This window comes from Bufo gargarizans, chromosome 6, assembly GCF_014858855.1.
Source record: "Bufo gargarizans isolate SCDJY-AF-19 chromosome 6, ASM1485885v1, whole genome shotgun sequence".
NCBI lineage: Eukaryota > Metazoa > Chordata > Amphibia > Anura > Bufonidae > Bufo > Bufo gargarizans.
Genome location: NC_058085.1, coordinates 206,458,963 through 206,471,795, shown reverse-complemented (window position 1 = coordinate 206,471,795; position 12,833 = coordinate 206,458,963). Strand labels below are relative to the sequence as shown.

Here is a 12,833-nt window from a genome sequence, read left to right as displayed (position 1 = left end):
GTTTCTTTTCCGGCATAGAGTTCCGTCGTCGGGGCTCTATGCCGGAAAAATCCTGATCAGTTTTATCCTAATGCATTCTGAATGGTGAGAAATCCGTTCAGGATGCATCGGGATGTTTTAGGTTCAGGACCGAACGTTTTTTTTTGGCCGGAGAAAATACCGCAGCATGCTGCGCTTTTTGCTCCGGCCAAAAATCCTGAACACTTGCCGCAAGACCGGATCCAGAATTAATGCCCATTGAAAGGCATTAATCCAGATCCGGCCTTAAGCTAAACGTCGTTTCGGCGCATTACCGGATCCGACGTTTAGCCTTTTCTGAATGGTTACCATGGCTGCCAGGACACTAAAGTCCTGTTTGCCATGGTAAAGTGTAGTGGGGAGAAGGGGAGCAGTATACTTGCTGTCTGTGCGGCTCCCGGGGCGCTTCAGAGTGGCGTCAGGGTGCCCCACGCACATGGATGACGTGATCGCATGGATCACGTTATCTATGCGCATGGGGCACTCTGAAGTCATTTTGGTGCGCCTCGGGAGCAGCACGGGCGGTAAGTATACTGCTTTAATAGCGTCCTGGCTGCCATAGTAACACTGAACGCATTTTGAAGACTGATCAGTCTTCAAATGCTTTCAGTTCACTTGCGGTGTTACGGATCCGGCGGGCACATGCAACGGAAGTGCATGCCGGATACTAACAACGCAAGTGTGAAAGAGGCCTTACAGAGGTCCACAGAGATACATTGTTGAACGTTAATTTCTGTGGAATTAACTGTTCCTAGTCTCAGTAAGTATTGTTCCAGTATATTTTTAAATACAAATGTGTTTTTTGTGTGCATTTTAATATATATTTCTAACACTGTAAAACGTTAGAATGCCATTTCCAAAGCATCCATAGATCTATTATAGTTACTAGTGTCCCATTGAGTCCCCCATTAAATTGTTTTTACGTATCACACTATCTACCTGGAAAACTTAGTAAGGAGAGATGAGAATAAACCCGACCACCAGGAAACAGCGCAGTGCATGGGATTTACAGAAACTGCATAGCAAGCTATGTTTCGGAGTTAGAGAAACATACAGTATAGTGCTGTGCTACAGTAGTTCTCATGCACGCCAGCAGGAGCTACTGAAACATCGCTGTTTCCTGGCCTGTTGGTCGAGGTTTGGTCCCATCTCACCCTAGTAAGGGTGAGATAAGACAATCCCGCTCAGTGACTCAACGAGGAATGACTGGGCCCCACAGCAAATTTTTTAACTGAGCCACGGTCACTGTACATAATGTAATTGTATAATATTGTTGAGGGAGCCTGGGTGGGCCCCTTCTGAGTTTGGACCCCAAAGCAGCCTCTTCCCTTGCTTCCCCTATAGCTACACCCTTGCAAGCCCTTTCAATGCCATTGAGCAGAGACTGTCTAAGTATAAATTGGTTACAGTGATTGGTCAATGATCACACAACCAGAATGGTGCACCCGTTTGTGTGGGTTCTGCATTGTGGTGTATATTGAGGCAGGTGAAATTAATGAGTGCTGAACAGATGTGGGCAGAAATATACAGTCCTGTGTAGGGCTGCAGCTATCTATTATTTTAGTAATCAAGTAATCTAATGATTAATAGAGTACTCTAAGAAAATAATAATTGAAAACTGTTTCCTTTATAAAATGTCATCAGACCCCTGTGCCATCGGCTCCCCCCGCATTTGCCATAAGCTTCACTGTGCCATCGCCCTCCCCCCTGTGCCAACAGCTCCACCCATGCCATCACTCCTCTGTGCCATCAGCTTCCCCCAGTGCCACCATCTCTGCTCCTAGTCTCCCTAGCCCTTTAATACTTACCTCGTAGGGGCGCCGCTCCACAACTCCTCTGTCCTCTCCGCGCATTGCACTGTCATCCTGACGTCGTAGAGCGTCAGGTCATAGTGCATGCATACATGTACTATGTTCTGACGATGCATCACTTTTTTTTGTGTCGAAATTACTTTTTTCAAACGAGTAATAGTTTTAGCCCTAGTCGTTTGAATGGGTCCTTGGGTTCAGTGTTTATTTAGGTGTTGAAATAAGCTTCCATGCTGTTTCAGTAGCAAGTCTGTTTAATATGCAGCATACATTCTCACTTTTGCTCTAATTTCAAACTTAGTTGTCAAAATGTTACTTACAATACAGGGTCTAATTCTATCAATGGAATGCAGCTCTCACAGTGCCATAGCCTGACACCGTACAGAAAATGTAAAAACACCAGGGTAATACTTTGTAAATTCTGTAGCCTAATATGCAGAATGCTGTTTGTAGCATCCTTTGTACTTATGTTATAGTAATAAACTAACCATACTACAAAGGGGTTAAACAAGAAATCTGTATTTGTCTCAAGTCCCTCACTATAAGGCCAAGATTTGAACCGAAATTAAGTATAAACCCCCCCCCCCCCCCCCCAACAGATGCCGGATGCAGGGTTGTCATGAAAGTAAGTGTTTTCCATACATCAAATTCTAACACATTTCATATGGTCATATGGTGCGTTCACCTCGTCTGTACAGCCCCCTCCTCCTATATTCACATTCCAGCCAGGAGTTTCACCAGACACATTTTAGACTCTGTCCATATTTCAGTCTGCAAAACAAGGAGTCCCGAAAATACGGATAACTTCAGTGTGCCCATGTTTCTCACGCCATCAATAGAAATGCAATGAGGACCAGAATAAGACATGTTCTATAATTAGCGGAGCAATCAAACGGATTGCCAAAAAATACAGGTGTGCATGGCCCTATAGAAATGAATGGGTCAGTGTGCTAGCCACAAATAATGCAGATGGCTCACGAAAGAAAACCGTGGTCGTGTTCATGAGCCCTAATTGTTTGAATCCTCAAACACCAATATTTGTATGATGGTGAAGATGTGTTGATCCATAATTGGACTTGTCAATACTGTGGCAGGTTCTCTTCAAGTTAATCATAGTAATACAAATCTGAATGGGGACAATGTGACCAATTACCATGTGACCAATAAACATTGTCACTAGCCTGGGAAAAGTGGAGAGAAGGCTGTGGTGGTACTGCAAGCGCTGGTTTCTTCTCAAACGGCTCGTCAGAGGGGGTCCTAGGTGTTGGACCACCACTGATCACATACTGATGACCTATCCAGAGGATAGGTCATCAGTATTCAAATCTTGGAAAATCCCTTTTAATGGGGCCAGCAGGCATTCAAGGTACCATCCGGAAATAGTGGATCCAAAGAGCTCTTTGGAATAGCCTGCTAGATCTCTTAACGCCAGTATGAAACTTGCTTAAAGGGGTTTTCTGAGATTTTTATTCCTGACCTATCCTCAGACACCTGGCACCCCTGCTGATCAGCTGGTTGAAGAGAAGGCTGCACGCTGTGTCAGCGCATCCTCCCCTTCATTGTTTACCTGCCCGCCGCCCTCCATTTCAAGAAGCTGTCTCATTGAAGTGAATGGGACGTCGTCTTGTAATTACACCTGTGATGTCGATGGCGGGCAGGTAAACAATGAAGGAAATACTGTGCTGGCTGCGTTCTTCAACCAGCTGATTGTCAGGGGTGCCAGTTGTCTGAGGATAGGTCATAAAAAAAATCTCTGAAAACTCCTTTAAAGCCTCGTTCACATCTCCCTTAAGCGATCCAGCAGTCCTCTTTGGCATAGAGCAACCTAATAGATCATGCAGGATCTGACGTTTGGGATCCCCTATGACTAATGAGGTCAGATGGTGATCCAGCCACTTTCTGGCGTTTACGCTCTATCAGGCAGCTGGATCTCCTTAACATAAATGTGAACGAGGCCTAAGGGTGTCTGAAAGAAACCTAGTGTTGGAGGTGTGGAGTTTTCAACTGTTCACATTTTTTGGCATTAGGCAGCATGTTTTATACTTGCTGCTTTATTGAGATCCAGCTTTGACACAGCAGTCACAGGATAGTCCAAGCTGAAGCACTGCATTGGTACGTTGTACGAAATAAATATGGGTCTCATAAATGAAAACAGGTTTGAATGTCCCCAGAAACATAATATAATATTGTTACTATTCAGTTATAGTCTAGCTTTATGTGTAATAAGTGTTTTGTGGGCAAGAAATTTCGTCCTTTGTCTCTGTGCCAGTGCGGTTTATGTGCTGGTCGTGCTTTTCTAGGCTCTTAATGTGCTTCTACCCTTGGTTTTCTCATCTCACACCTTGTAAAGAAACTAATGAGCACAGTGTATCCTGCTGACCCCCATCCCAACCCCACAGCTTTACATTTTGACTTCTAAACTCCTCGTACAGGAACTGCCTTCTAACCGACCTGTCTCTTTTATGCTCTGTTGCAGGTTTGAAGAGTTGGTGAAAAGGTTCAAGGTTGATTATCATTCTGGGGGCTCCACTCAAAATTCTGTTAAGGTGGCACAGGTAAGTTCTGGGGTCCCCTGCCCCCCCACCCCCCAAAAAAAAAACAACCAACAACAACCACATTTATATCTCATTTGGTCCATAAACCTGCATGGTATCAACTGTAGATGCTAAGTGTTTTAGATCTAGCCATAAGAATTCATTCATCTCCCTTACGATGCTGCTGCTGCTGCTGCTACTACTACTAGCAATTTTGTTACATGCGCATTGTGTTTTCTACTACAGGTCAGTATGTTTGTGATGTAAATCTGTGACCTTATTTGCCATTATATATATTTTTTTATTTGGCACATTCGGTATCACTGACCACCTCAAAAATAGGTATACAAATGATTTATTCACATTTTCTGTATTCTTCTTTTGTTTATACCGTATACATTGTTACATGCCCCTCCCCCATTATAGTGAGAAATGTGTCCCTTAAAGACGAGCATTACATTGACATCACGTAATGTCTGAGACTGTAGCTCCTGGAGGCAGAGTTAAAGATTTATCAATCTAGTGTAAAGTAGAACTGGCGTAGTTGCCGTAGCATGTCACAGCTCTTTTGGAAAATGAAAGGTGGAATCTGATTGGTTGCTATGGCAACTAAGCCGGTTCAATTTACCAGTTTGATAAATGACCCACAAAGTCTTTACTCATCTAACTATCCTGCTGGCATCATCCCTAGTATGTAAATGCTGTTTCATGCTGAGCACAATCGACTTATTGTCTGCTGGGGCATGGTTTCCCACCCTTCTTGAAGGTACGGCCCTCAGGCCATTCTGAGGTTCTGGGGTACAGAGTTTTGAGCCGCTACACGGCGTCACAGATGATCCTATGGATTTTCAATGGGATTCAGGTCTGGAGAAAGTGCAGGCTACTCCATTTAAGGTACCCCAGTCTCCAGGAGCCATTCCCTATTGATGCGACCTCGATTAGCTGGCGCATTGTCGTCAATGAAGATGAAATTAGGCCTGTGTTGTTCATGGCACAATGACTGGATTAATGTTAATCGGGTAGTATGGGCTTGTCACTGTACCATTCACAAAGTGTAGGGCAGTTCTGTATTGAATAGAAACGCCTGCCCTCCCTGTAACACCACCAAAGGCAGACAGTGGCTGATGCATAGCGCTCTTCTTGATGTCTCCAATATCATTGGCGGCCATCATTTCTGCTCAGCGTAAATCGACTTTAATCCAGCGTAGATGCTTCGTCGCCCATGCAACACAGTGGCTCCTATGGTCGGGTACCCTTGAATATTGTCTAGCATGAAAACCACGCTGATGTACATGGTTTAGATTGGTCTGATGTGACACTTGATGCCTCTCACCTCCCTTAAATGTGCCTGGAGTTGTGTGATATTCATCAGCCAGTTCCTCAGGGCATTATTCACAATAAAGCAGTCATCAGTGTGGGATGTAGCCAAAGGATGTCCACTTCTGACTCTTCCAATCGCTATCTCTCTTGCAACCTGCTGATGACACTCTAAGCTCAGTGGCCACTTCCAACTGAGAACATCCTGCTTGAAGCTTCGCAATCGTGAGGTACTGTTGATCAGTTGTTAGGTGTCGGCTTGGTCTCATGATGTCAAAATGTGAACAGCATGATGAGGAGAGGACTGTTTAAATACCAATTCTAATTGAACCAGGACATTCTTGGGCAATTAATGGCAAAATTCACAACAGGTTATGGATCCATGAAGCTCCTTGTTGGAGAACAGCAAGTTGTGCAAAAACTGCCGAAACATTGAACCGCGGACATGTGCATTCAAAAGTTTATGGAAGGTCATATTAAGTTCACCTGTAAAGGTTAGAGTGCATTTTAGGATAACCCTTAAATGTCAGCCACAAGCCAAATATCCCTAACTTTTTGTAAGTAGTGTGTATGTAGCAAACGGTGGCAAAAACACAAGCGCTCATAGAGTGATATGTGGATTTTGTGGGAAAAATCTGATTATGTTCACCTTTTGGTTTTGTGCAGCCATAGGCAAAATGCTAGTGAAGGTGGGTATATGCAATGGGTCGTTGCTACAGTTGTCATCAGATCCTTGATCTGACGGTAGCCAACCCTTCAAAGGATTATAAATAGTGTGCCTGCGCCATTCTGATACCTCTTAAAACAAAACACGACCACAGTGGCATGAAGCAATAATTTGTTTATTGGTAAGCAAGGTGACCGCATGTTTGAGTTGGGAACTCCTTTTGTGAAGTATTTGGAATCGAGTGACAGCTGATGGCACGGGGGTCTGATGGCAAGGTGTGTCTGACATTTTATAAAGGAAATCGTTCTTTTTTTATTTTCATTTTCCTATAAGAGTACTCGATTAATCGTTGGATTAATTGATTTACAAAAATAATCGAGAGCTGCAGCCCTAGAATATACACCCTTTTTAGATGCACAGCACCCAAGATTTAATGGTGCTTATAGAGAACTAACAATGTGTTAATACACTTTCAGTGTTGGCTGTAGGGCTGAAACGATTATTCGAATAACTCGATTAAATCGAGTCAAAAAATTCATCGATGCAGTTTCCCTGCATCGAGGAATCGTTCAGATCACGTGATCATGGAGCGGGAGTGAAATTAAGCGTCTCACTCACCGCTTCGGCCTCGAGGCCAGAGAGGCAGGACTGAGCAGCCGGCACAGCTGAGGGAGGAGGAGGGAGTCTCTCCCTCCCCACTGTGCGCGGCTGCCGCTGAAGACCAAGTAGGAGGAGGAGGGGAGGGACTGAGTAGGAGGAGTAGGGGAGGGGAGGGACTGTGGCCACTGCGCCACCAATGAATGTGCCGGCCATATCCCACAGGGTCCCCCTCCTCCCCCCCATCATTGGTGGCAGTGTCAGTTCCGATCGGAGCCCCAGCAGAGGCTGGGGGGAGGGGGGAGGCAGATCAGAGGCTGGGGGGAGGGGGGAGGCAGATCAGAGGCTGGGGGGAGGGGGGAGGCAGATCAGAGGCTGGGGGGAGGGGGGAGGCAGATCAGAGGCTGGGGGGAGGGGGTAGGCAGATCAGAGCCTGGGGGGAGGCAGATCAGAGGCTGGGGGGAGGGGGGAGGCAGATCAGAGGCTGGGGGGAGGGGGGAGGCAGATCAGAGGCTGGGGGCAAGCAGATGGAGAGAGAGTGGTTAATGGAGGCTGCAAGCACCACCTTGGCATGTATAAAGTTATTGGTTTAGAGAGGGGTTAATGAAGGCACCTCCAAGGTGCTTTCATTAACCTCTTCAGACCAATAACTTTATACATGCCTAATGCCAAGGTGCTTCCATTAACCCCTCCAAACCCAATGGGCATGTATAAAGTTATTGGTTTGGAGGGGTTAATGGAAGCACCTTGGCATTAGGCATGTATAAAGTTATTAACCCCTTCAAACCAATAACTTTATACATACCTAATTACGTACGTTATTTTAAGTAGCTTTTTCTTATTAGATTACTCGATGAATCGAGAAATATAATCGATAGAATACTCGATTACAAAAATATTCGTTTACTGCAGCCCTAGTTGGCTGTTTTTAAAGGGTGCTATTTGTTCGCTGTTGTGAAAGCATATGTTTTTCAGACGTCATCTACAGATGTATTAATACATTATAATGTTAAAGGAAATCCCCCTCCTCTCTTTCCAGTGCCTTTTTTTGGTTCAGTTTTAGTGCCAGTATCTATGTAACTCTATCACTGTTCATAAATCGGCACAGTCCCAGCTCTACCATGTCTGGTAGGGGTGACCATAAGTTTTCTTAGTCTGAAATTCTGATCAATTTGTTTCATGTTTGTCTTGCGTTATTCCTGCTGGAATTTCACTTCTGCTTCTCTAAGTTTGTCAATCGAAACCCCCGCCCACCTCTTATTCCACACACCCACTTCATCACTCACATATCAGTTCTCCCAGAAAGCATTTGTACTTGGGAACCTTGCCATCCTGGATACAGTGAGCCATGGTTGGAGCTTTCTGCAGTCATGGGAAAAGCAGTATAAATTTATATGGATTTCCTTTCTGTCCGTTTACGAGAGGGCATTGTGCCAAAAAGACTTGATGTAGAGTTGCAATTTGTTCTAAAAGTATGAAATAAAACGTTGAATGGATTTTTAGTTTTTTTCCAGACAAACCGAAATGGTGCAGAGATTATCCGATCGTACGTTGTTTTGGTTCTCAGTTCATTATTTTTTTTTTTCATTTTTTTTTTTATTATTTTAAAAATACTTTTGGAGCAATAACAATTTTTTGGGTATGTTTTCCCTTAATACCACCTGCTTCCCCAGAGAAAAGAGGGAGGTAAAAAAAAAAAAAATATATATATATATATATATATATATATATATATATATATATATATATATATATATATATATATATATATATATATATATACACACACACACACACCGTGTGCGCGCCCTCAGGGGTAAGGATATCTGATGGTCTTTTCTCCTTACGCTTACACTGCGTACGCGCGGATTGTGAAATCTCCTTACCCTCACTAGGGTTATGCCCCCAATATGCTGCCCCCCCCCCCCCCCCCCGATGGCTGCGGGTGCTGGCGCAAAAGGAGATTTCACAATCCGCGCTGCCATGGTAGTGCGCTTGTGCTGAGGCGCGCACCCCCGGCAGTCACGAGGGGAAAGGCATTTTCACGAAGTAAGGCTACTTTCACACTAGCGTTTCACGGATCCGTTTGAAGGGCATTTCAAACGGATCCGTCAATAAACTGACTAAACGGAGCCAAACGGAAGCCATTCAGACGGATCAGTCTGTATTACGGATCCGTTTGTCACGTTGGTTTCCGTTTTGTCATCTGTTTTGGAAGGAAAAGCATCTCTAGGTTCCATCTTCATGTATTGCGAACTATAGGGTTGTAATGCTCCTATATTTCTCCAGGGCCATCTTGTTGAAGTTCCAAAGCTGGCCCGACTTTGATAATGGACCACACCTTTCGGACTCTTGTACACGACTACATGCACTTAAAGATGTATAGTGTTCGTTAGAGGGCCATATATGTCTGATCGTCAATGATCGTGCGTACAGGAGTACAGAGCATCATGATGCTGACCATGTTGTGCCGCAAACTGGGCTATTGTCCTGCACTCATATGATCTATTAGTGCAAGACTATATCCCCGCGGGCAGCTCAACTTGCACAGGATGATTGTACACTATGATGCTGTGTACTCTCTTGAGCACGATCAATGCCACTACGGGACATATGGCCCGCTCACGGTCGTATGCAAGAGGCCTTAAAGGGGTTTTCTCATCTCATACAATGGGGGCATACCACTTTAAGATAGACCTACATTGTCTTATAGGCGCGGGTCCCACGGCTGGTACCCTCACATTTATTGAGAACGAAGCCAAGAAAGTAGATGAGGTCGCACTGCGCTGCCGCCCTCCATTCATTTCTATGGTTGAGGCGGGGATTAGCGCTTGGCGGTGGACATACCATGGGAAATGTGTCCTACAGCAACGTTCTCAATATAGGTGCGGGTCCTACCAATGTTACCAACACCTATCAGACAATGGGGGCATATTCAAGTGAAATCCCCCTCATTGTCTATGTGAATACCCCTTTAAAAACTGTATGTCCCTTGCGTGTCCCTTGTGGTAATCACACTAGTTATATTAGCGTCATCGGGAAATCATTAAACGTTAAAATCACAATTTATTAATGAATTCCTGATGATGCTGACGGACTGTGACTCCCACAAGGGCTCATATGAAAGGGCACGGTCACTGGTGTGGGGTGGGGTGGGGTTGGGGGCGGTGCATGATTTCCCATGATCTTAAACTCATGCAACTGCTCGGGCGTCATTGAGTCCATCAAACCGATCATGTTTAGCCCATAATGGTAGTTTGGGCTGCGTTGATACGCCGACTCCGCCCCCTCCCAGCGGCGAATCAAGTCAGTACCAAACTCCATCTGATGTTGGGCAAAACCTTCTAGAGCGTCGGAGACTACCTCTACAAGGTTCGCATAATCTGCTCGACTTGGCCTACCGGATCTCTGCCCACTCACCAGGGCTCTCAAATTTTGACGGAAACCTAAGAGCCTCTGGAGGGACCCGGTAGGGGACCCAGATTATCCTGAGCCGATGCATGAGGGACAGGAGGGCTGGCGCTGGCGATCTGTTCCGGTTCCGCCTCAGGAGGTTGGTCAGGCTCCCAAGTGAAAAAAAAGGAAAGTTAGGAATTGTTCTTTAAATAAAACATCCATGTTCTATGCTATGTCTACCGTATACCATAGGGGGCTGGCCAAAACAGGGGAGCCAAACGCTCCACTGTCTCAGACAGCCCCTTTACAATTTATTTTTTAAACAGTTGTTATAAATATTTACCTTTTTGGTGCCATTGCCTTTCGTAGGAACCCCAGGGCCGCCGTATGGATGTAGGTGGCCCCTGAGGTTCCTCCGGAGCCACTCGGGGCCTGAACCTCCTTGTTGTAATCCCTCCTGAAGCGGTCCCGGATAGATCGCCAACGCGTTATAACCAATTTGACTATCGAAAAAAACAATAAAAACTAAAATCAGCATGATGAAAGGAAAACAACAATATTTTAATGTATTAAAATATTGTTTTACTTACCATATTTCTCCTGAGCCGCCGCATCTAGATCCCCCCAGGTCTCAAAAACTTCAGCAGAGATGTCCCTCCAGAGCCGCTGGGTACGGTGATGATCGGCGTGGTGGCGGTCGGAGTGGTCCCATAATGCTGGACGCGCCTCCACCAGTTGGATGAGGAGCAGGTTATCTATGCTCGGAACCCCAAACTCCTCATCTTCCTTGGTGGAGCCTAGGGAACCCTGAAAAAAAGGAAATACAAAATTTAATGTAAATCCTAATACAAAATGCTAATTAAAACTACTAAATTCAATAATTGCGCGTCTACGACCGCCACGCTCATTCCCGCGGACTCTGGAGGCGACTGGGGGATCCTCGCTGGCGGCTCTAGGTGCAGATTAATACAAATTTTTTTTTTTTTTTAGAAGACTGTACTTAAATAAATAAAAAAATTACGATATCTATATATATATATGTGTGTGTGTGTGTGTGTATATATATATATATATATATATATATATATATATATATATATATATATATATATATATATATATATACATATATATATACATACATACTTACTTACATACATACATACATACATACTTACTTACTTGACAGCCCCGGTCCGGGCTTGGTCCACCTCCCCTGGATGCTGGTGATGCAGCAGGTGAGCTGGCCCCGGCAGCGCCCCCCACTTCGGGAGAGCCCTCCGCAGACGATGATGAAGAAATCTATAATAAGAGCACACACTGATTAATGCAACGAATCAAACAGTAAAAACTCCAAGTGTTGATTTTATACTTACCGGCCACTGGATACGGCAGCGCCTTCTGGGTGGGTTACTCCAGTCTATGGCGGATGTCTTCTTTGATGACATCTGTACGCAACAGAATACCAGACAAAATGCAGATAACGTTAAAGGAACTTGTAGAGCACTATTTCCTCATATATCAACAATTTATTTTTATTTTTTTAATACTTAATTTTTAAAATATAGATCTGGGCTTCCCCACCGCAGATGTCTCTTTCAATTATATTTTTTTTTGGAACGACCCTAATAATAAAATGATTAAAAAAATTAATCTGACAGGAGCCATAATCCCCCCAAGTGCCATAAACACCCCCAGAGACAGCAGCCCCCTACAATGACATCAGGCCCCCAGTTCCAAACAATCTTTCCACAGTGCCCTCAGCACCACTAATGCCAGCAGCCCCACAGTTCCAGCCACAAACACCCCCGCAGTGCCAGCAGCAAACAAAGTTCTAGCCACAAACACCCCCGCAGTGCCAGAAGCACCACACAGTTCCAGCCACAAACTCCCCTGCAATGCCAGCAGCAAACCAAGTTCTAGCCACAAACACCCCTGCAATACCAGCAAACCGCACAGTTCCAGCCACAAACACCCCCGCAGTGCCAGCAGCAACCACAGTTCCAGCCACACACGCCCCCCCCCCCCCCTTCCCCGTGCCAGAAGCCCCCCCATAAAGGCAGCCCACACCACCAGTGCCAGCGGCTCCCACTGTTCCAGACACACGCACCCCTTCCCAAGTGCCAGCAGCCCCCCCACCCTAGAAATAGATAGATAGTAAAAAAAGAAAGATAGACAAACAGACAAAACTTCATATACTTACCAGTCTCACCAAGTCGATGATCCAAAATGGCCGACGATGAGGGGGAGGGACAGGAAGTTACTGGGCATGCGCAGAAACATGACCGTTTTCTAACGGATCCGTGTCAAAGCGGAGCCAGGACAGACGGATCCGTCCCCATTGACTTCCATTGTAACTATGAACGGATCCGCACTCCTCCGCGCGGCAAGGCGGACACCAAAACGCTGCAAGCTGCGTTCGGGTGTCCGCCTGCTGAGCGGAACGGAGGCCAAACGCTGCCAGACTGATGCATTCTGAGCGGATCCTTATCCATT

The 12,833-nt window shown here is 45.3% G+C and overlaps 1 protein-coding gene across 2 annotated transcripts in view; it reads left to right on the top strand.

Moving 5' to 3' along the window:
- The window catches only part of ADK (adenosine kinase), a 373,135-nt gene that overhangs the window by 145,370 nt on the left and 214,932 nt on the right, over positions 1 to 12,833 (top strand). For both annotated transcript variants that reach the window (XM_044297316.1, XM_044297317.1), the window contains exon 4: positions 4,303 to 4,381. In XM_044297316.1, the coding sequence (XP_044153251.1) occupies positions 4,303 to 4,381 (79 nt within the window). The remainder of the gene's footprint in view (positions 1 to 4,302; positions 4,382 to 12,833) is intronic.